Source organism: Dipodomys merriami, unplaced genomic scaffold, assembly GCF_024711535.1.
Source record: "Dipodomys merriami isolate MVZ:Mamm:240054 unplaced genomic scaffold, mDipMer1.0.p SCAF_19, whole genome shotgun sequence".
NCBI lineage: Eukaryota > Metazoa > Chordata > Mammalia > Rodentia > Heteromyidae > Dipodomys > Dipodomys merriami.
The window spans coordinates 26,280,603-26,303,726 of record NW_027203270.1 but is presented as its reverse complement, the minus strand read 5'-3'; the positions used below and the strand labels follow the sequence as shown (position 1 = coordinate 26,303,726).

The window sequence follows — 23,124 nt, the reverse complement described above, 5'->3', positions numbered from 1 at the left end:
GACCCAGGACTGTCTCTTCTACATATTGCATGTGTATTTGTGGCTATAACTGGGTGGTGGGGAGGAGAGAGGGTTTAACAGGACCTCAGGGACTTATTAACGTTTCTCCTTCAATCCCAGGGGCCCCTGGTGGCGTGAATATGGTGCCAAGTGAATTGGTTGGCGCCTTTGCTCTTCCTAGAGACAGTAACAGGGCCCTGGGGTATGGTGGAGAGTGACTGCTAGATTGACTCCTGCAAAGCCCTGGGACTCTCAGTCCAACCCCCAGAAACAGCTAGAGCCAACAACTACAAAAATATGAGTTTATTTTCTATCCAAACATGAGCTCAGGGTGTTAGGTAGAAAAGGAAAGATGGAGTCCAGGGTGGGTTTTCACAAAATCCAGGCCCTGAGTGAGATGTTAGACTGGAGGAAGACAGGCTTGGCTGAGGTCTGGGGGCGGGAGAAAGACGAGGAGTGATACTGGGAGTTTTTTGAGTCGCTAGCAGCAGAAGAGACCACCTTGAGTAACATTCTGTGGAGAGACAGACAGAAACATTGAACAGACCTAAGCCCATGGGGAAAACAGATTATTTGGCCCCCATAACACCCACTATACCCAGGACTAGGGTGCCTTTTCTGAGACAGGGATTGCAAACTCAGATCCAGGGACTAGACAAAGGATTCAAATGAGACAGGCTCATTGGGAATCAAGAGATGATCTAAAATTGGACTATAGCTAGGGGCATGTTGCTCACACCTGTAATTCTAGCTACTTAGGAGGCTAAGACCTAGAGAACTATGGTTTGAAGCTACCCTCAGCAGAAATCTGAGAGACTCCATCTTTAAATAACCAACAAAATGCTGGTCTAGAGATGTTGCTCAAGTAGTAGAGCACCAGCCTTGGGCAAGAGAGCCAAGTGAAAGCATGAGGCCCTGAGTTCAAGTCCTAGGACTGTAGATCACATCAAAAGGACAATGGGTACCCAGTACCTATACTTGTTGGCACAGGGTGGTGGCCAGACTTTTTTTTTTTTTGTCAGTCACAGGGTTTGAACTCACAGCCTGGGTGCTGTCCCTGAACTTTTTTGCTCAATGTAGCCCCCTACCACTTTCAGCCATAGTGCTACTTCTGGGTTTCTGGTAATTAGTTGGAGAAAGGAGTCTCATGGATTTTCCTGCTGGGTTGGCTTTGAACCATGATCCTCAAATCTCAGCTTCCTGAGTAGCTAAGATTACAGGTGTAAGCCACCAGCACCTGACCTTTTTTTTTTTTTTTTTTAAGAGAAGTTGGGATACTGGAGGGTTGTTTGTTTGTTTGGTGTGTGTGTGTGTGTGTGTGTGTGCACACGCACACGTGCGTGTGCCAGCCCTGGGACTTGAATTCAGGCTCTGGGCACTGTCCCTGAGCTTTTTTGCTCAAAGCTGGTGCTCTACCACTTGAACCACAGTCAACTTCCAACTTTTTTTTTTTTTTAAAAAGAGTCTCATGGACTTTCCTGCCTCCACTGGCTTCCAACCACAATCTTCAGATCTCAGCCTCCTGAGTAGCTAGGATTACAAATGTGAACCACTTGTACCCAGGCAAGATACTAGATTTTTATGTGAACCGTCTTAATGTTGGCACCTAACTCATGTTTTGAAAATGATGCTCTGAGAGCCAAGGAATACATGTCTGGGGCTCTTGGTTTATGTCCTGTGTATGTTGCAGGTTGAAGTGAGCTCTTCCAGCCTAGGCTGATGATAGGAAACCTAAGATATCTGTGGTTGCTGAATACCAATCAGAACCTGAGATCTCTCCCTCACAGTGTGCCATTGCTCTCAGTGTCTTCAGCAGAGGACCCAGGAGCTGAAACAACAGACCTCACAATGTTGCTAAGCTATGGCCAGAAGGAAATCTTGCAGCCTACCCCTCTTACTGTCGACACTAAGACCCTGATCTTGCCTGATCTTGCCTCACCCTTCATTTCTCAGCCTGGATCTAGGGCCATTTTCCATCTTCTCTGCTTCCCAATCTCTACCTGTCTCCAAGTCCTGGGGAGAAAGAAGGACATCTCATCTGCCCAGCCCAATGGGCACTGCGATCCATCTCACGCCTGCTGAATTCCATGGCTTCAGGTGGCTCCCTTCACAGAGGAGGAGGATGAGAAGTTTGGAAAATGGAACAGGGTCAGAGGTGGCCACTCTTCATTAAAATGTCCAGAGAATATAGAACCGACCAGACCAGCTGGTGGCTGCTGACCTCAAGGCAGGAGGCCAAGGGGCCCAGCTCCTCCCTGAATGGTAGGCAGCAATGCCCACCCCAGATAGGCCTGGGCCCAGAGCCAGGGTCAGTGAAACATGTCTGACTTAGATTGGAAGCTGTGTCTTGTGAGACTTGGGGTTGGAGGAGAAGCCTCTGGTACTGGGGAAGGTCCAAGAGGGTCAGGCTCTGAGGGATAGGGGGAAAGCATGGAAGATCTCAGGTCCAGAGGGGTAGCCCCCATCTCCACTGTCCCCACACTGGCTGAGCAGTGGACTTCCGCAAGTGTAGTATCCTGGGGGCCAGGTGGAGGTCTGGACACACAAGCAGAGGTGAACTGTGGCCCCTGTTGGGGGCAAGGAGGGCCAGAGGGCCAAGCTAAGACTGTTGGGTGGCTTGGGCCTGGAGAACACAGCCTGGACTGCAGGAGACCCATCACATGCCGTAACTCTTGGCTCAGCTGAGACACTTCTTGGTTGAGACGGGAGATCTGTTAAAAATACATTAAATTACATCATGAGTACCACAACAATAACCTGGTATTACCTCCCCCCCCCACTCGACAGTTTATAAAACTCTTCAACTACTACATACTGATGATTACCTGGAAAGAAGGCAGGGCAGGGGCACTGTCTAGAGAGAAATGTCCCAGTCCCTTTCAAAAGAGAATTTGAGGGCTAGGATTTTTTCGTGCCTAGCATGCACGAAGCCCAGGGCTCCATTCCTCAGTACCACATAAACAGAAAAAGCCAGAAGTGGTGCTGTGGCTCAAGTGGTAGAGCATTAGCTGTGAGCAAAAGAAGCTCAAGGACAGTGCCCAGGCCCTGAGTTCAAGCCCCAGGTCTGGCAAAAAGAAAATTTTGTTTTTGTTTTTGGTCAGTTATGGGGCTTGAACTCAAGGTCTGGGCACTGTCTCTGAGCTTTTTTGCTCAAGGCTAGCACTTTATCACTTGGAGCCACAGCACCACTTCCAGTTGTCAGGTGGCTAATTGGAGATAAGAATCTCAGGGTGGGGGAGATGGGAAGGCAGGGATGGTAAGGGGAAACAAAGGAGGCAACAATGTTTGATAAGAAATATACTCATAGGGGCTGGGAAGGTGGCTCAGTGGTAGAGCGCTTGCCTTGCATGCTCAAGGCCCTGGGTTTGATTCCTCAGCACCACATAAGAAAAAAGCCGGAAGTGGCGCTGTGTGAGAGTTCAGGCTCCACGACCGGACCCAAAAAAAAAAAAAAAAAGAAATATACTCATTACCTTGCCTATGTAATTGTAACCTCTCTGTACAGTATCGTCACACAAAAAAATCTCAAACTTTGATCCTCAGATCTTAGTCTTCTGGCTAGCTAGGAGGAGCTAGGATTACAGGTGTGAGCCACCAACACCAGGCTCCTTTCTACAAGAAATGATTGAGAAACTGTCAAAATGCAAGCATCTAGGTCCCTACCAAAGTCACTGCTAATTGAGCAAGGCTTCCAAATCTGCAAATGAACAGGTGGTTTTTGAAACGATTACAAGTTGAGAGAACCACTGGACTAGAACTGAAAGCTACCTAAGGCAAGTTTTGCCTTTAACCTTGAACAGGGGCAGGCCCCGCCCTCATCCCATACCCTGCCTTGGCCAGTTACCACCACTATGTGGTGTGGGCTGTTTATCAGAACTAAGGGAAGGAGACTCCCAGGGGCTGATCTGGTCCCTGAGTGTTGATAGTGTTGAATTCTCTTGGGGGCAGAGATAGGGACAATGCCTTAGCATATAGGATCTGGGCTCTTTCTAGCTAATGTTTGGACATCTGGTCTCAGGTTCCCCAGGTGTAAAACTTAGCCTCCTGGTCCTATGGCCTCAACACACACACACACACACACACACACACACACACACACACACACACACACACACACACACACACCTGGTCCTATGGCCTCAACACACACACACACACACACACACACACACACACACACACACACTTTTCCCAGGGCTGGGGAAGGGGAAATGAGCAGCAGCTTTGGTGGGATGGTCCTAGGCTAAGAGAATCCTATTTCCTATTGCATGTATGGGAGGATGGGGTTGTTGAGATAGGGGTCCATTTTTCAAGCTACAAATCCTGGGCTGGTTTGGAAAGAAGGAAGCAGGAAGGGCAAACTGACTGGAACTAAGTACTTGGGAAATGCCAAGCGCTGGGATCAGATACCTCTATACTCTATACTCTGGGAAAGGCCTATCATTTCAGGCAAGGAAAAAAAGTAAAGTTCGGGATGGTTGTAGGATTTGCTCAAGGTCATTAGCTAGTGTGGCTATTTGAGCTCAGAATTCTGGCTTTAGAACCCAACATGCTCTTGCAGCATGCAAAGACAATATTCTCCAGAGATGGAGGGTAGAAATCATTCCCAGCTCACCTCCTGGTTCAACCTGCAGACCTTTTCCTTTACTTCCTCAGCGGCCTCGGTGGCCAGTTCCTGGCTGCGTCTGGTGCCTGCAAGCAAAAGGGAATGAGGCGATGCTGGTGAGTTCATGGAGCATGAATACCTGAGACTATAGCTCAAGCTGGTCTCCCCGGTTGGTAGGCAGTCAGAGAGCAAGAGAGAGAAAGCTGTGGGATCAAGGAGATGGAAAATGCAAACTTTTGTTGTTGTTGTTGTTGGTCATGGGGCTTGAACTCTAGGCTTGGGTGCTATCTTTGTGCTCTTCAGCTCAAGGCGAGCATGCTAACACTTGAGCCACAGTGCCACTTCTGGTTTTCTAGTGGTTAATTGGAGATCAGAGTCTGCCTGGGCTGGCTTTGAACTGTGATCCTCAGATCTCAGCCTCCTCAGTAGCTAGGATTACAAGCATAAGCCACTGGCACCAGGCTGGAAAATGCAAACTTTTTAGGCTGTTTTTTTGGGGGGATTTTATACACCTCTAGATTCATCTCCTCTATACCCAGCGATCCACCCCTAGCTCTAGTCACAGAGCTTCTCTTTGGCCTGTGAACACAGTATCCTTCAGCTCTGAATACCTTTATGTCTTTCAACAGTTATCCTGCTCCACTGACCAAAGGCTACTTGCTGGGTGCTAATGGCTCACGCCTGTAATCTTAGATACTCAGGAGGCTGAGATCTGAGCATCATGGTTCAAAGCCAGGCTGGGTAGGAAAATCTGTGAGACTCTACCTCCAATTAACCATCAGAAAACCAGAAGTAATGTTGTGGCTCAAATGGTAGATCACTAGCCTTGAGCTGAACAGCTGAGGGACAGTGCCCAGGCCTAGAGTTCAAGCCCCACAACCAACAACCACAAAAAAAAAGAAAAGAACAGAAAAAGAAAGAAAGAAAAGAGAAGAAACAAAGAAAGAAGCAATTTGTTGCAATTTGTCTCTGCTCCTACCACCAGTTCTGTTCTTGGCTCAGTAGTGATATTTAGCACATGGCTCTAGAATTGTTTATCAGTGTATACAGATGCTTTCCCCACTGGAAAGAGAATTCCTACTTTTTTGGTATTTTCTTTGGTTTTGGTTTTATGGGTGCTGGAACTTGAACTCAGAACCTCATATTCTCACTTGGCTTTTTCACTCACTGCTAGTGTTCTACCACTTGAGTCATACCACTGCTTCTAGATTTTGCTGCTTCATTGGAAATAGGACTCTCATACCTGAGCTAGCTTCAAACTGTGATCCTCAGATCTCAGCCTCCTGAGTAGCTAGGATTACAAGCTGGGCTGTGGAAGCAGAATGAGCTGAAAGATTTAAGAACATGGCCCAGGTCTGGTTTATCATGTGATGTGTTTCCTAGCACTGCACTTAGCACAGGGGAGGCTTCTACTGCATGTAGGATGGATAAATGGACAGATGGATGGATGGATGGATGGATGGATGGATGGATGGATGGATGGACGGATGGTTGGATGACAGATGGGTGATGGATAATGGCTGGATGGATGGGTGGCAAGTGGATGGATGGGTGAGCCTTTACCTCTCAGGGGGGGCTGTGATCGAGGCTGTGGAGGCTCTGGTCTCCTGCTGAATCTGAACGTAGGAGCCTCGGCTGTGCTACCCGAATCCTCGATGCCATCCACTATCCTGGGGATGGGGCAGTGCTCATTAGCACCATGGGGAGAGCATATGGGAAATGCCAGATCACAGCAGACAGAGGTAAATGGGAGCAGCCAAGCCAGGGAACTGAGGAACAGCAGAGGTCAAAGCAGGATGGGGTTGCAAGCTGTCAGTAGAAAGGAAAGGTAGGCAAATGGGACAGAGACAGGAAGAGCCCTAGTTGGAACACTGGGGACAGAGCCCAAAGAAAGTTCTGGAAGCCAGTGGTGATATGGGGAAGGCAGAGGAGGATGGCATCTCACCGGGGACTGAGATCCGGAGGTCCAACGGTTCCCAGTGGGGGAATGAGAAGCTGGGGAGGCTTCCAGGCAGCAGAGCTCCTGGGGAGCCTGTGAGTGGCGGAGCTCTGACCCCGGGCAGCAGCAGGGGTGGGGGAAGGGGAGGGGGACAAAGAAGGAGAAGAGACAAGGGCCGAGAATGGGGGAAGCTCCTGGCCTAAAAGGCTGACCAGGGAGCCTCGAGGCCGCGCTGGGCTGAGATTGGGTAGCAGGAGGGGCCTGCGGGGCCTGGAACTACCCTCAGGCTCGGTGCCACTCTCGGCTTCTGTGATGGATGGCAGAGTCTTGTCTGAGGATGAGCCAAGACTGTCTGAGCGCGGCTGTGGGCAGAGGGAGCAGCTGATGTTACAGGGCACTGGACGACAGAACCCTTCCCAGGTCCACAGCTTTGACCACCACACACTCATTCCCATCCCCTATCCCTTCTTCCTGGAGTAGAAAAGCCAAGGAAAGACCCCTCACTCCCAAACTCTCTCCAGAACAACCTTACCCTCACCCAAGAAGGGGGCGTTACCTGAGAAAGCCGAGGGGATCTTGAGAAGCGGCTGAGGCCCTAAAGGGATGGAGGAAGGTGGAAGCTGATTTACTCTGCTCAACTCCCCTGGCACAGCCCCTCCTAGTCCAAGCCAGCAGTGGTAAGGGATTGAGAACATGGGACTTTTTTATGGAATAGAGCAGTTTTGTCATTCTAAATGACAAAACAAGACTCAAAAGTACCAAAAGAAAGGCCTACTGTGTAAAGTACAGACCTGGCCCAGTCTAAAAACAAAGTGAGCCAGGAAACATGGGAACACCAGTGGAGAAGCAGCAGCTCTGGAGGTAATACTGGTCCAGAGAGACACCTGAAGGAATAGCAGCAGAGAGGTGCTGCTCCCAAACTGAGGATCCTCTGTAGGAGTCTAGAGTAGGGCTAGAGATACTCAACAAAACACATGGACAATGCCAGGCACTGGTGGCTTACACCTGTAATCCTAGCTACTCAGAAAGCTGAGATCTGAGGATTGCTATTCAAAACAAGCCCAGGCAGAAAAGTTTGTTAGACTCTTGTCTCTAATTAACCACTCAAAAACTGGAAGTGGCCTTGTGACTCAAAATGGTATAGTGCTGGCCTTGAACAAAAGAGCTCAGGAACAGTGTCCAGGCCCTGAGTTCAAGCCCCAAGACCAGCACAGAAAGAAAGGAAGAAAGGAAGAAAGAAAGAAAGAAAGAAAGAGAGAGGAAGGGAGGGAGGGAGGGAGGAAAGAAGGAATTATGGGCAGCACAGTAGAAGATGCTGAGAGGTGATCTAGGGGCCAGGTAAGGCTACTGGGCAGTGGTACTGGAAGATGTCAAACAATAAGGAGGAATGGAAAAGGGTACCTGGGGTTACAGCTAGTGTTTTCAAGTGAATGGATATAAAGAAAGCTCTCTAGGGCTTGGGAAGATCAGCTTTGAACCAAGGGGCCTGGGAGGCAGACAGTGAAGACCATAGGAAGTCTACATACATTGGCATCAGAGCCCTGGCGCAGGTTGAAGGTGAGGTCCCTGGGCAGGCCAGCCCGGAAAGCAGCCCCGTACTCAGGATACAACCGAAGGACCTCAGCCAGCCCTCTGCTGCTCAGCTGTTGAAGGCCACAGTAGGTCAGTGCTTTCACGTCTGCGCTGGTCTTCAGCACACAGCTGGGACCTGAGACTGACCCAGGTTCCTGGCCTGGCTCAGGGATGTCTGCCCCAATCAGGTCTCCCTTCCCTGTGGGCAAAGGATAAGGACTGTGAGCTGAGACACAGGAACCAATAGAATGTCAGTCTATGGATTCGGTGAATAGTCCATGTGTTTGAAGGATGGCGGATGTGGATCAAGGAGTTGATAAGAGAATTGAGGAATTTGAACAAGGCAAGTGGAGAATAGATGCTATACCTGCGAGACAATCAATGGAGGGGAGTTGTTAGTAGAACTGGATGAATGATTGATCAATCAATTGGATAATCAGTAAAAAATGGCCAGAGGAAGCTGGGCACTTTCTGCTTGCCAGTAATCCCAGCTACTTTAGGAAGTAAAGATAAGAGAATCTGGAGTGAAATTTTATCTCAAAAACAAATATAAACTGAACACTAGTGGCTCCTGCCTGTAATCCTAGCTATTTAGGAGGCTAGGATCTAAGGTTTGTGGTTCAAAGTCAGCCTGGGCAGGAAAGCCTGTGAAACTTATCTTCAATTGACCACAAAAAAGCCAGAAACAGAGGTGTGGCTCAAGTGGTAGAGAACTAGCCTTGAGTGAAAAAGCTAACTGACAGTGCCCAGGCTTTGAATTCAAGCCTCAATATTGGCACAAAATGTATGTGTGTGTGTGTGTGTGTGTGTGTGTGTGTGTGTGTGTGTGTGTGTGTGTGTGTGTGTGTGTGTGTGTGTCAAGTATTACAGTGCTTGTCTAGCATACGTGAAGCCCTAGGTTCAATCCCTAAAGCTGCAAAAATAAACAAAGGAAGGAAGGAAGAAAAGACGAAAGTCAGGCAGGCCCACCACAGGGGCAAGTTAAAGGGTAAAGCTCCAAGGGGTTTGGGCTTTTGGGAAAGGGTCAATGAAGTTGAGAGAGGATGAAATGGAGAGGATCAGTTAATTCAAGGGCCAGTCATTAGTAAAGAACTGTTGGATTGAGGGATGGCCAAAGGGGTTAGGGATGAATGAGTCACAGAGAATGCACAAAGGGGTGAACGGTAAAGGGACTATCCCTTAGGATCCACAGGGAATGTCCCATTCCTGGACCCAAGGCTAGTCCCAAGGCTTTGAGTAGTGGCAGTGTTGGGGTTCTCACCCAGGATAGCCAGCACCATGTTGTCTCGGAGCACCTCAAGTGAGCCGGAGCAGACGTAGTAGTGCGCCTGCAGTGCATCCCCACGTCGCAACAGATACTCGCCAGGAGCGCAAAAGGAGGTCTTGATGTGTAGGGAGAGGGCCCGCAGGCAGCCCCTGCTTGCTGCTCCAAACAGTGGCAGCTGCAGGATCTCACGATTCAGGTGCATAGCAATGTCGGCTCTCAGCTCGTCTGGGAAGTCACGCAGTAACTGCATAAGGGGCATAGGTCATTCCAGCCATCCCCCTGCAACTCTTACTTAAACTATCTCTAAGGCAAGGCAAAGGCACCCACTTGACCTTTGCTTTGAAGCCACCTATTCCAGACCTTCATCAAGACTTTTGTGGGTCTAAACCTCAATTTTGCTTCCTGAGTTGACCCCCCACACTAAATTCTGGACAGAGTCTAGGTCTCCCATTTGTCCACTGCACCTGGCAACAAATACTAGTCACTCATAACATGTTCTGGCCACACACCCTCATACAGTCAAGAGCTATCCCTGAGCTGGGCCACTGGTGGCTCACATTTGTAATCCTGGCTACTCAGAAGGCTAAGATCTGAGGATCGGGGTTTGAAACCAGCCCCAGGAAGGAAAGTCTGTGAGACTCTTATCTCCAATAAACCACCAAAAAAGCCAGAAGTGCATTTGTGATTCAAGTGGTAGAGTGCTAGCCATGAATAAAAAGAAGCTCAGCAACAGCGCCCAGTCCCTGAGTTGAAGCTGTAGGACAGGCAAAAAAAAAAAGAAAGAAAGAAAGAAAAAAAGCTCCTAAATTCCTGTGGGCTTTGAAAACTCCAATTCCTCTCTCTGGGCTTCTACATGTCCATTGTAAATGTAGGATTATGGTAGTTCTTGAATATAACCAATGACCTCCTGAGGTCAAAGTGTTCATGTTTTCATACATTATGGAGCTTACTTCTCATTTTCCATTCTCTCTTCCATTGTAGCAACCAGTCCCTGATTTCCCCACTGCCAGTGAGTCCTCAGCCGCAATGCTGGGACTAGATTTCTATTTCCGATGACTTTGCTGTGCAACCTCCACTGGAGTCTCCCACATGCACCACACCCTCCTCATGGTCCAATCCTTAACACTCAGCTCTGGCCCTAAGCCCAGAATCCCAACATGATGCTACTTTGCTACAATGAGGGCCCTGCTGCACCCACATCCCTCTACCATAGTCCTATTTACTGTGCAATTCTGTCTCCCTCTCACCATTCTGGAGTCTCTCTCAGGGCAGGGGCTAACTGTAACTATCTCCAAGCTCTCTGTCTCCCACAGAAACTTGGCCTCCCACAGAAGCAGGTGCTCTGGCCATGGTGACAGAATGGAGATAGCATTAGGTTGGAAAGGGTTTGGGAGGAGAGGCACTGTGAAGATCAATTTGACAGAGAAACAGAGCCCCAGAGAGGGCAAGTCCAGACCTTTGCTACATTCACACTTTCAGCTTCCATGTTCTGTGTCTTTGTGTGCACACACACGTGCATGTACTCACATGCCACTACCAGGACTTGAATTCAGAACCTGAGCACTGTTCCCTTAGCTTTTTTGCTCAAGGTTGGTGTTCTACCACTTGAGCCACAACTCCACTTTCAGCTTTCCGGTGGTTACTCAGAGAGAAGAGTCTCACAGACTTTCCTGCCTGGGCTGGCTTCGAATCACGATCCTTAAATCTCAGCCTTCTAAGTAGTTGGGATTACATGGGTGAGCCACCAGCAGTACAAAGAAAACAGGATTTGGATTTGGGTGGGTTCGTGCTTTGTCAACAGTAGAACCTCTCCTCCCCGGGCCTCCTGATCCCTCATCCCAAACCCAGAGAGGCAGTGCGCAAGCCTCCCCTGCTGTGCTACCACGTGTCTAGCTTGGGCGAGCCAGCCAGGCCCTGCTCGTTACCTCGTTGGCATCGATGCCGCTGTTAACGGCCCACGTGGTCTGGAAGTACTCGAGCATGCGCTGTTTGAGCGGCCGGGGCAGGCGGTGCACGCGGATGAAGTCCTTGAGGTCCTTCATGCGGCTGTGGTAGAGCGAGCGGCGGGAGTACATGCGCTGGATGATGGCCGTCACGTTCCCAAACACCACGGCGTGCATCAGCGCTGCAGCAGTGGCAGTGGGCAGCGTGTCAGGGATGGCCACCCCCTCTGTCACCTCCCCCTGCCCTGCACCCACTCAGCCCTGGATGGATGTGGGTGGGTGGGTGGTGCTAGGGAAGAGTGAGTCCGCAGACCCTTGCGTGCCGCATTGGGAGCATTGGGGACAGGAAATAGGGGGTGATTCCCAGAGGGGCAGGCCCGTGCTGCTCCATGCACGCACGCGCACGCGCACACACACACACACGGTCATCCACTCGGGGGTCCCTTTTCCCCCTCGGGTGTGGCAGGCCTGGCCTCACCGCCTATGAGCATGGTGCAGATGGAAAAGATCTTTTCCGCATCCGTGTTGGCGCACACGTTGCCGAAGCCCACGCTGGTGAGGCTGCTGAGCGTGAAGTAGAGCGCAGCGATGTAGGCGCTGCGCCTGGACGGGCCGCCCGCAGAGCCGTTGACATAGGGCACTTCCAGCCGCTTGCCCAGCTCGTGCAGCCAGCCTGAGGGGGTGAGGGTAGAGGGAGCCCGAGCTACACCAGCCATGGAGAACAGAGTTTCCCTGAGCTGCTGGTGCCTTGACCTTGGGAGAGTATTCACAAAGGGGAGGGAATGGCTTGCCAGGGCTGGCCCAGGAAATGGACAGCACAGCCCCCGCCTGGGCCTGGCCTCCGTCCACTGGTAACCATTGCTGTTCAAGGCTACCCCCTCACACGGCTGACTCTACAGAGATCCCCTTCAACTCCTGCACGCAGGGAGGGGGCTGGCATCTGATCCAGCCACATGCTCTCCCTGCGTGGGGAAAAATTTTCAATGCCCTAAGGAAAGAGTAATTAAATAAATGATTATAGATGGGAGGGGAGTTACTCAAGTATGAAAATCATAATAGGTTAGGCAAAACCATGCAGTTGACATTGGGGGTGGGGGAGAGGTTCTGGAGAGTTCCTTTAGGACAGAGTATTTTAGTTGAATCTGCAAGGGTTTTGTTTGTTTGTTTGTTTTTTTAACCTAAGTGAAGAAAATAGGGGAGGGGCTGGGAAGGTGGCTCCATGGTAGAGTGCTTGCCTTGCATGCATGAGACCTTGGGTTCGATTCCTCGGTGCCACATAAGCAGAAAAAGCCGGAAGTGGTGCTGTGGCTCAAGTGGTAGAGCGCTCGCCTTGAGCTGAAGAGCTCAGGAAAGCCCCCAGACCCAGAGTTCAGGCCCCACGACCACCGAAAAGAAAAAAGAAGATAGGGGAGAGTAGCTTGGCACATGTGGCTGATGCCTGTAACCTTAGCTACTCAGGAGGTTCAGATCTGAGAACCATGGTTCCAAGCCAACCTGGGCAGCAAAGTCCATGGGATTCCTATCTCTAATCAGCCAGCAAAAAAGCCAGAAGTGGAGCTGTGGCTCAAGTGGCAGAGCACCAGCTTTGAGTAAATAAGCTAAGAGACAGAGCTCAGACCCTAGATTCATGCCTCAGTGCCAGCACCAAAAAAAAAAAAAAAAGAGAGAGAGAGAATAAAGGAAAGACATAAGGGAGGATACCAAGAAGGATTCCACAGTGAGAAAGAGGTACATCCGGGGTTCTGCATATAACTCAGCCAAAGCAACTTGGAGAAAAGGGGGTTGGGTCTTGGCATAGAGAAGGTACAAGTGGTAATAATTTTGAGGGCAGGGCAGAGCCACTGGAAGTGTCCAGGCAAGGGTGTGGCAGGTCAGTGTTGACTCTTGGGGGGGGGGGGCAAGAATGAAGGCTACGATGAGAAGTTAAGCAGGAGTAAGGATGAGAAGGAAACAAGGAGATCAATGGAGCTCATAGCTGGAACTGGGGTGAGAGGGAGGTAGGGGGGACTTGGAAGGGGCCAGAGAACATTAGGAGAAGATGCCAGATCTGAGAGGTGATGGGCCAGGTTCTGGGGTCAAGAACAATTGTCCCCAGTATCTGATCTGCCTTCTAAGGAGACACTGAGGACCTGAAGCTGCTTTTGATCAGTAGCTCCATCCAATATGAATAAGGAGGATCTACAGAGGCTGACTGGGTGGGCCAAACTCTTTCTCACTCTTTATACATGCAGCTTCCTGTGCCCACAGCACACCTTCCCCATCACTGCTGTGTTTTGATCCTCTGCTAGGCTATGAGGTTCCCCCCTCCTACAGCAAAGCCTGAGGCACAACATACACAGGTCATGCTTGTGAGATGCCTGGAGGAATGGGGGATGGGGGAGGAGTGAGTCCTGGATAGGTGGAGAGGTAGAAGTGAAAGGCTGGGGCTGGTGGCTCACCAATGTCCCAGAGCAGCGGGTCATTGGTCTCCATCTCCCGGCGCCCGATGACATACCAGATGCAGGCCATCCAGTGGGCAAGGAGTGCAAAGACGGACATGAGCAGCGTGAGCACCACAGCGCTGCACTGCGAGTACCGCTCCAGCTTCTGCAGCAGCCGCAGCAGCCGCAGCAGCCGCACGGTCTTTAGCAGGTGCACCAGTGAAGTCTGCAGAAGGATGGAGGAGGGAGGAGATGTCAGCAGACACACCTCCTCAGAGCCCTCACCTATCACTGGCCCCTTCCCAAGTCTTCCCACCAGACACCTTGATACCAGGGGAGAAAGTACATCATTGGTTGATTGATTGGGTTTGAACTCAGGCCTCCAAGCTCACTAAGCAGATTCTTCACCATTTAAGTCATGCCTCTAATTCTTTTTTCTTTTTGGTCGGTCATGGGGCCTGAACTCTGGGCCTGGGTGCTGTCCCTCAGCTCTTCAGCTCAAGGCTAGCGCTCTACCACTTGAGCCACAGCGCCACTTCCAGCTTTTTTCTTTTTGCTTATGTGGTGCTGAGGAATCGAACCCAGGGCCTCATGTATGCAAGGCAAGCACTCTACCACTGAGCCACTTCCCAACCCCTGCTGTTTTTTTTTTCTTTTTTTTTGGTGGGGGGGTTATCAGTGGTGGGGCTTGAACTCTGGGCCTGGGGGCTGTCCCTCAGCTCTTCAGTTCAAGGCCAGTGCTCTACCACTTGAGTCACAGTGCCACTTCTGGTTTTCTAGTGGTAAATTGGAGATCAAAATCTCACGGACTTTCCTGCCCGGGCTAGCTTTGAACCAGATCCTCAGATCTCAGCTTCCTGATTAGGTAAGATTACAGGCATGAACCACCGGCACCCAGCTTGCTTTAATTATTTTTCCAATAAGATCTCCGGGTTTTGCCTCAGCAGCCTGGACCACAACCTCCTCTTTATGCCTCCCTTGTAGGAGGTTACAAGGGAGGAGTGTGCCATAATACTCAGATTTATTGTTGGAGATGGGATCTGGCTAACTTTTTGCCTGGACTGGTCTCAAACCTCAGTCTTCTCAATCTTCACCTGGGTAACTGGGATCTTCACACTCCACCACCAGCACTCTGTAATCCTAGGTGTGGCTCAAGTAGTAGAGTGCCTGCCTAGCAATAGTAAGGCCTCGAGTTGAAACTCCAGCACTGTATAACACTGATACTAAAGTTCAAAGGAAAAAACACAACTTTATGCCTTTGGTCCACTTATCATTCTGAATTTGCTGATAAATAAGGCGCAGCAAGGCTAATGACTTGCTCAACATCACAGACCAAGGAAACAATGAGGCTGCGACCCAAGTCTGAGCTGAGTGACACAAAAGTCTATTTAGGGCTACATTGCCCCTTAGCACTGGAGGATAGTGCCAGGGAAAGTCCTGGCCAGAGTCAGAGAAAGAATGATTGGTTGAAAGCTCCATCTCAGCGCTCCAGAGCTCTAGACACCATCAAGCAGTGATATCTGACATGGAAAAGCATGGTGAAATGGGGACAGGTAAAGGCTTAAGGACTAGGAGCTGGGCACTGGTGGCTCACACCTGTAATCTTAGCTACTCAGGAGGCTGAGATCTGAGGATCCCGGTTTCAAGCTAGCCGAGGCAGAGAAGTCCAAGACTCTTATCTCCAGTTAACAAAAATCAAAAATTTACCAAAAATTCGGAAGTGGAAGTATAGTTCAAGTGATAGAGTGGCAATTAAAAAGCCAAGCTAGAGCATGAGGCCTTAATAGGTGTTCAATGTCAGTACCTGTCGAGAGAGGGGGGGGACTTCTAAACCCCAGTACCTGGCACAAAAGAGAGAAAGAAATAGATGATAGATAGAGAGATAGAGAGATAGATAGAGTAAGCTAGAGAGAGAGAGAGAGGAAGACAGAGAGAGAGAAAGAGAGAGAGAAGTTATGTGGATCAGCTACAGATGGGAAGGAGAGCCGGGCCTGAGGTCAGCTGGACACCTGGACTGAGCTAGCCATTGATAATGGGGGCAATGAATCCTATAAACATTCACTGATATGACCTCAACTTGTTTTTGTTTTTGTTTTTTTAATTTTGCCAGTACTGGGGTTTGAACTCTGGGCCAGGTGCTGTCCCTGAGCTTCTTTGTCCTCCAGGATAGCTCTTTACCACTTGAGCCACAGCACCACTTCTGGCGTTTTCTGAGTAATTCATTGGAGATAAGAGTCTCATCAACTTTTCTGCCTGGGTTGGCTTTGAGCCGATATCCTCAGATCTCAGTCTCCTGAGTAGCTAGGATTACAGGTGTGAGCCACTGGTGACTTTTTTTTTTCTTTTTGGTCAGGCTGGGGATGGAGCCAGGGCCACACTTGTGCTATACAAGTACTCTACCGCTAAGCTCCTTTCTCAACACTGCTTTTTTCACTGTGATTAACATTTCAATCCATTGTGATTGAATTCATTGTAATTACCCCCCACCTCCACCCCCAACCCTGGAGATAAGGTGCAGGTTTTCTGAGAGGAAACTTGCTTTCTGAGTAGAAACTAGGACTGGAGAGTCTGATACCCCCGGATCCCCCTGCAGGAGCCTCCAGGATGCTCCCTGAAGTCTTGGCCCACACTTTTCCAACTTGAGGTAAAGGAAGACCTGGTTCTCCCAGATCCTCTCAAAGACTTATATCTACCCCTGCCCCCAGAATTCCTGACTTCAAACCTGAGTCCCTGGAACTACCCCTGAGTCATCTAGACTCGACCCTACACCTTTAAGGACCCTCCTCTTATTCTTGGGCCATAATGTTCTTGGCCTGGTTTGCAGCTCCATTCCTCCTCTCTATTCTTTCTACTCATCCCCCCAACCCCCCAAAAAATGCTCCTCATCTCCTCTAAGCCATCCATTTGAGTGCCCTAGTTACCTGGGAAGCAAGTGGTACCTCTGCAAGAACACACTAGACTACTGCCCAGTGCCAGTGGCACGCTCCTTAACTTACTCGGGAGGCTGAGATCTGAGGATCATGATTTGAAGCAGTCTGTGAGACTCTTATTTCTAATGAACCAGCAAAGAGCCAGAAGTAGCAATGTGACTCAAATGGTGGAACACTAGCTTTGAGTGATAGGGATAGTGCTCAGGCCCTGAGTTCAAGCCCTAGTACCAGCATGAAGAAGAGAGAAGGGAGAAGAGAGAAGAGGAGGAAGAGGAGGAAGAAGAAGAAGAGGAATTAGAGACCTGGTCCTAATCTGCCTGCCACTGCCTACTGTGTACCTTCAGCAACTCTCTTAACCTCTCTGAGCCTCTTCATCAACTTCTGAAAAAGAAGGGTAGGACGATCTTCCCTGAAGGGCTTCTCATCATCTATGTGATGAGAAGTCTGAAAGTATAGTAGTGAACTGTCAAGTGCTCACAAAGTTGCCAGCTGAGGGGGCTACCTGAGAGGAAGGCAGGGAGCTCTCTGCACTTCTCCTCTCTTTCAAGACCAGCTGCCAGGCTGACTTTGCCACTGGCACAAAGGCATAGCTGCACACCTAGGTAGGAGTAGGGAGGCCTACTTGGAGTGGCCAGAGCTAGGACTTACACACATGCACGTGTGTAGGAGCATGCACACACGTGTGCACAGCCAGGAGAAGAGGCCCACAGCCCGTTGGCGGCTAGTTAAATCCGGCTGCGTGTAGGTGGTTGCCTGCTATAGCTGAGTGCAGCGCAGAGAGCACACAGGGAAACTGCTCCCCACCACCCCTCCCAGCAGCCAAGGGGGCCTCGGGACAAGGGTGGTCCTGCCTCTCCCTGGACTGGTGCCACATTCAGGGCATCTCCAGTTAGTCCCAAGAATCCTCTGCCTCTAAATCTACCCATAGCCTCTGTTCCAGGCTTGACTTACTACTTCTTCCAATACCACTCTACTGTGTGTGTGTGTGTGTGTGTGTGCACATGCAAGTGTGTGCATGTGTATGCCAGTAGTGGGGCTTGAACTCAGGGTCTGTGCTATTCTTAAGCTCTACCACTTGAGCCATACAGCTCCACTTCCAGCTTTTGGGTAGTTAGCTGAAAATATGGGTCTCAGGGACTTTCCTGCCCAGGCTGTCTTCAAACCATAATCTTCACATCTAAACCTCCTGAGTAGCTAGGATTACAGGTGTGAGCCATGAGCACCCAGCTTGCCCTTATCTCTTGCAAGCCAAATCCTATTCACCATTTAAGGTCTCGCTCTATTCTTGCCTCCACCAGTATACTCTAGCCTCTGCCCAACAGAGACGCTTCTACTCCTAGGTGCTGGCCCCCCTGCCCACATACACTCCTATTCCAGCCTGCATCTTCAAGGTCAGCCCAGTCCCTGGGTCCCATTTTCAGCTCCATTCAGTGTGTCTGTTAAGAGTTCCTGCCTCCCTCACTAATTTAGAGGTTTTGAGGCCGAATCTCTGTCTCTTACCTCCCCTCCCCACCTCCCCGCAGTGACCATGCCCTACATACTGCTTTGCAGACAGCTAAATGCTCATCGGTTGTTTGTTAAATAAAAATGTGAAAAGTACCCCTCATCTGGCATCAGACCAATACCGCCCTGGTAGCCATAGTTAGCTTTTCATTTATCTCAGCTTCCTTTAAAGATAGTGAGCTGAGCTCTCCAACAGCACAGATTCTTCCTGGTACCTAGCCCAGGACTGTGCCAGATAAGTATCCGATCCGCAGCTGGGTTGATGGGAAAGATTGCAACTGGACTTGGTCCTCTAATGGGAGATGATGCTGTGCAGAAGTTCCAGGGCCTGATAGAAGTCACTCACCACAGTGATGTTGAAGATGTAAAGCAGGTCAAAGGGCAGAGCAGCAATGAGATCCACGAAGAACCAAGTGGCCAGATAGTGGAGGCCAATGGAACGAGGGGCAGAAACCACTTGACCAGATTGGGACACATAGGTGGTGCGGAAGTTCAGGATGATATCTGAGGATGCAGAAAGTTGTTACGGAGGAGTCTTGGCCTAGGAACTTGGGCCGGGGAGCTAATGAGACTTGAACAGTCACAAGGCAAGAATGGGGAAAGATTAGGCAGTGGCTGGTCTGGAGGAAGGAGAGGCCACAGACTACAGGGGGCACAGCACAGAGCCCATGGGAGTTAACACAGAAAAAAATGGGGCCAAGTTCTTTATAACCAAAATGCAGCAAGGCTTGACTTCAGTAAGCCCCCCCACCCCGGGGCCGACACCAACAGCCCACCCTCTAGGATCAGTGGGGCAGAGGGTCTGACCCAAAATGAAGAGCATCTCCACGGCAATGTCGCTGACAAGGGTGTGTCGAGAAGCGATGGGGGTGTCATCATCACCAGAGAAGCAGACATTGTAGGGGACAGTGACCGCAACGTAGAAGGTGGCGAGGAGGATGAGGCCATCCCAGACGGCCTTGGGGACGCTGTAGTGGAGGAGGAGGCAGCGGGACCCCCCCACGGAGGCCACCTTGTACTCAGGCACTGATGGTTTTGGCTCAAACACGTTCTAAAGGGAGAGTGGTTGTGGTTGGGGACACTTGGGGGAAAGATGAGTCGAGGCTGGGGGAAAGGAGAGAGGCAAGGGATGGGGAAAAGGGAAAGGTGGCCACTATTAGGGTGGCCATGAGAGGAGATAGAAGGTATGGGATAAGGGTTCAGAGGTTGGCACTTAATGCTCCCTTCCTTCTGCCAAACTTCCTCCCAGGCCCTCTTTTCAACCAATTCTGGGTTTTTTTTTTGGGGGGGGGGTGGGAGGCGACATGCATTCGTAAGGATTGACCCTCATCCTACTTGAGAAGAAAATTATGATATACCAGATGCATACCCTGGCTTGAATTCCTCATGGGTTCTGGGCCCTAATGGCAGATGGGAAAGCTAGAACCACCTTCCCTATTTGCTGTGGTCCTCACAGACTACACAAAGGGCTGGATACTCCATCCTCTGGCTTTGTCAGGATGCACACAGGATGACATACAAGGCAAGATACTATGTCTGTAATGGGGGTTTTCTTCCTAGGACTGTAATAGCTTATGATTTCACCCTCATGATAAAACCCTAGCACTCAAGGCTAGGTGGTATAAGTGCTGCTAGAATCCCACCTCTGAGATATCACCAGGGCAACGTCAGTCAGGGAGACAGGAATGGAGGAGGCATGAGGAATATATAGTGGATGGAGGAACAAGCCTACAGAGGAGATGGGGCAGAGAGGGTAAAACAGGAAGATAGTAGCAGGGACTTTAGGCTGGAGAACTTGGGGGTTGGGGACATTTAGATGAGGATGTCAGACTCACATTATTGGTCTTCATGTTTCTCTGGTTCCGGCGACTAAAGTGGCCAGACAGTCGGTGTAGAACAGTACGACTCTGTCTCCTGGTGGAGCGAAGTTTTGATGTGGCTCCTCTCCTGCCAAGGGAGTTTTCTGTTGGAAGGAAGGGTACAGAGTTACGTGAGGAGACAACCTGGGAGGGGAGAGGAATCTCATGTGACCTGGAACAAAGACATCAACTTGTATTTACCATGATTACTGTCCCCATGGACTCCTGAGGGACCCAGTCCTGGGCTTGTACTCTGAGTGATGTCCTTAAAGGAAAAGAGGAACAGTACCACCTCCCCCATCTCATTCTTGATGGGCATCATGTCCAGGAGGCACCAAAAGGCTGAGCCTGTGAGTATGGAAAGAGAGAGAAAGAGAGGAAGAGGGAGGAAGGTGAGCAGCTTCTTGTATGACTTTCTCCCTGGTCCCCATTGGTTGCTGGTTATAGTCAAAAGACCTTGGCAAATGGTTCCAGCTGAAAGGAACCAGAGACTTTTTTTTTGGTCAGCTGATTCATTTTCTAGATGGAGAAACAGAGGTCCAGGGAGTGTCAGGGATGAATTCAGTCCCACAATCAGCATGTGGCAGTATGGAAGGGGACATCCAGGCTTCTACTATGCCCAACAGACTCTGGGGAAGGCCCGGGACCTGAGGTTTGAGCAAGGCTGCAGGGGCTGATCAAGGTCCCTCACCATCCTTGCGGTAGAAACAGATTTCAGCCCGGTGCTCTTGGTGACCCTCCAGGGCTTTGTGCAGCCGCTGCAGAGCAGGCTCACTGGTCTCTGGGCCATAGAGAAATCGGCAGCTGCAGGTTTTTTGCATGACCTCAGTGCGGCCGTAGCCAGTGAGCTCACAGAAGCCGTCAGAGCAGTAAACGATAGGAAAACCTCGTGGACCCTGCGCGTTGGCCAGTAGGAAGTTGCTGTCTGTAGGAAGAAGAGGTCAAGGTCAGCTCCAAGCTGGGAGGGGGGCTAGCTTCCAAGTGAGCAGCCCTCCCCCAAGTTGTGGTCAGAAGGAGTAAAGCTAGAAGCTTTCCAGGCTTCTCTGTGGGTCCTGAGTCCCTTCAGGACTATTCTGAAATGGAGACCAGAGAGAAAGCAAAGGGATAAGGACTCAAAACTGGCCTACAGAGGCAGAAACTACTGGAGGATTGGAGAAGCAGCCAAGGGTCCAACCTCTCCCTTCAACGGATGAGCTGTTGCAGGAGGTGGCAGAGCAGTATAAGAGCGTGGACTCCAGCACCCTCCCCTGCCACTGGCCTTGCCCAAGTTAGTAACCTTTCCTGAGCCTTGGCTTCCTTATCTGCGAAGTGATGCACAGTGTGCCTTCTTCTCAGGGTTGCTGAGCTGCATCAGTTAACTTGGGGAGAACAAGTCCTGGCACTTGGTAAACGCTACTCTGAGCAGGTGAGAGGATTTCCCCCCACCTTTGCTTAGCTTTGGAAGCATATCTATAGACACCATCCTGTCATCTTGTGATAGTGAGCAGGGCAAAGATTCTGCTGACATCATACTCTTTTACTGAAATTTTCCAAAGTCACAATTTCCTTAGTGTCAGGGGGTTGGGGTTGAGGGGGTGGGGGAAATCATGCAGAGAGGGTGTCCTCATGCTTGCCTTCCAGGAAAAAATTCCACCCTTTAGCATTCCTTTGGCTGTTTTCAGTGGATCTATCCCTAGTGTTCAGTGTCAAACTGGGGAAGGATTGGGGGCAGGGGTTGGGGTGGGCTCTAGCAACTCCTAGCACAGCACTGGAACTTGAGCTGGCTCTCCTTATCTCCAATAAGTGTGTGTGTGTGTGTGGGGGTGTCATCCAGTCTCAGTTGGGGAATGGAGATACAACCAGCTATGAGATCCTAGGACTGTTAGGGGGTCAGGGGGACTGGTGGGGACACTGGAGGTACCTGGGAGAGACTGGGCCCTGGGCGCAGCCTACTTCTTCCATCCCAGGGCCGTTGCCTCGGTGATTGGCGCTATGGAAACAGGGGAGGTGTGGGGAGGAGGGGAGAGGCGGGTAAGGCCCTGGCGGCTCAGTTTCCGCCCTCAGCTACGGTTCCCCCACCCTCCTGATCCCGGCCAGAATTCCCAAAGGGGTGTGGGGATGTGGGGGTGGGGGTTAGGAGAAAGATCTCTAACCTCCAGAGTAGGCAGCAAGAATGGAAGGAGAAGAGGCCGAGGAGTAATGAGGCTGTCCAAGGTGCTGAACCCGGGACCTGAGCTCGGGTGGGTGAGCAAGGAGTTCCCTCTCTCTCCAAACTGCACCTTCGTGACACCTCACGATTTAGGGGCGCGTGATGTTTATCCAAGCTACCTCCTGCCAAAGTTCGATTTTCCTTTCTTTTCTTTTTATTTATTTGTTTTACTCCTTCCCCCCACCCCAACGCCAAAAGAAGAGGAAGCTGGAGTCATCTGGGACTAGTTGCCCCTAAATGCCCGGCCCCTGATCCCACCTCCTTGTTCCTATAACCACCCCCACACACCGTGCACGCCCCCAGCACAACTCTGCCCCGGAGTGGGTGGCTCCCCGGACCCCTCCTTGAGCAGAGCCTCTTCTGCTGGGAGTCACACCCCTCGCCCCCCCCGCCCCGCCCGCCCCCCAGTGTTGGGGTCCTTTCCCCTCCTCCCCTGCCCGCGAGCGCGGGGGGGGGGGGTTCTTCACCACCGCGGCTGCTGCTGCGGGAGTTCGGAGACCTGCAATTCCAACCCCTCTTCTTCAGATCCCACCTCATCCAGGAGACCTCGACCCGGCCCTCGGAAGACTTGACATCCCGCTCCCCCCCTCCCCGCTCACCCCCATCTCGAACCCCTCGCCCCCCCCTCCAGCCTTGCGCCCCACTCACGCGTGCCGTCAAAACGGGTGGCGATGGTATCCAGGAAGGTGTTTTGCGGGGCCAGCAACCCCTTCATGACAGGCATGGCCCCGGGACGCGGGTTCGAGGGGCTGCGCGGCGGAGGAGCGGTCAGCGGGGCCGGGCTGGAGGGGGCGTGCTGCCCGCGGGGCCCGGGCGCCCCATGCGCCCGCCTGCCTCCTCCCCTCCCTCTTCCACCGCGCTGCCTCTCGGCTCTGAACCCCGGAGCTCTTGGCTCCA

The 23,124-nt window shown here is 51.0% G+C and overlaps 1 protein-coding gene across 1 annotated transcript; it reads right to left on the bottom strand.

The window, feature by feature from the left end:
• Window positions 1-1,786: 1,786 nt before the first annotated feature.
• On the bottom strand, window positions 1,787-23,124 carry Kcnh4 (potassium voltage-gated channel subfamily H member 4). Its single transcript, XM_070028018.1, has 16 exons — window positions 22,876-23,124; window positions 20,731-20,964; window positions 20,241-20,387; window positions 20,016-20,143; window positions 18,988-19,231; window positions 18,527-18,684; window positions 13,766-13,973; window positions 11,806-12,000; window positions 11,310-11,509; window positions 9,379-9,628; window positions 8,072-8,316; window positions 7,102-7,140; window positions 6,552-6,907; window positions 6,170-6,276; window positions 4,616-4,692; window positions 1,787-2,711 (listed from the first exon to the last, which is right to left on the bottom strand). The coding sequence occupies exons 1-16, from the start codon at window positions 22,949-22,951 to the stop codon at window positions 2,310-2,312; spliced, it is 3,066 nt and encodes a 1,021-aa protein (XP_069884119.1). The 5' UTR covers window positions 22,952-23,124; the 3' UTR covers window positions 1,787-2,309.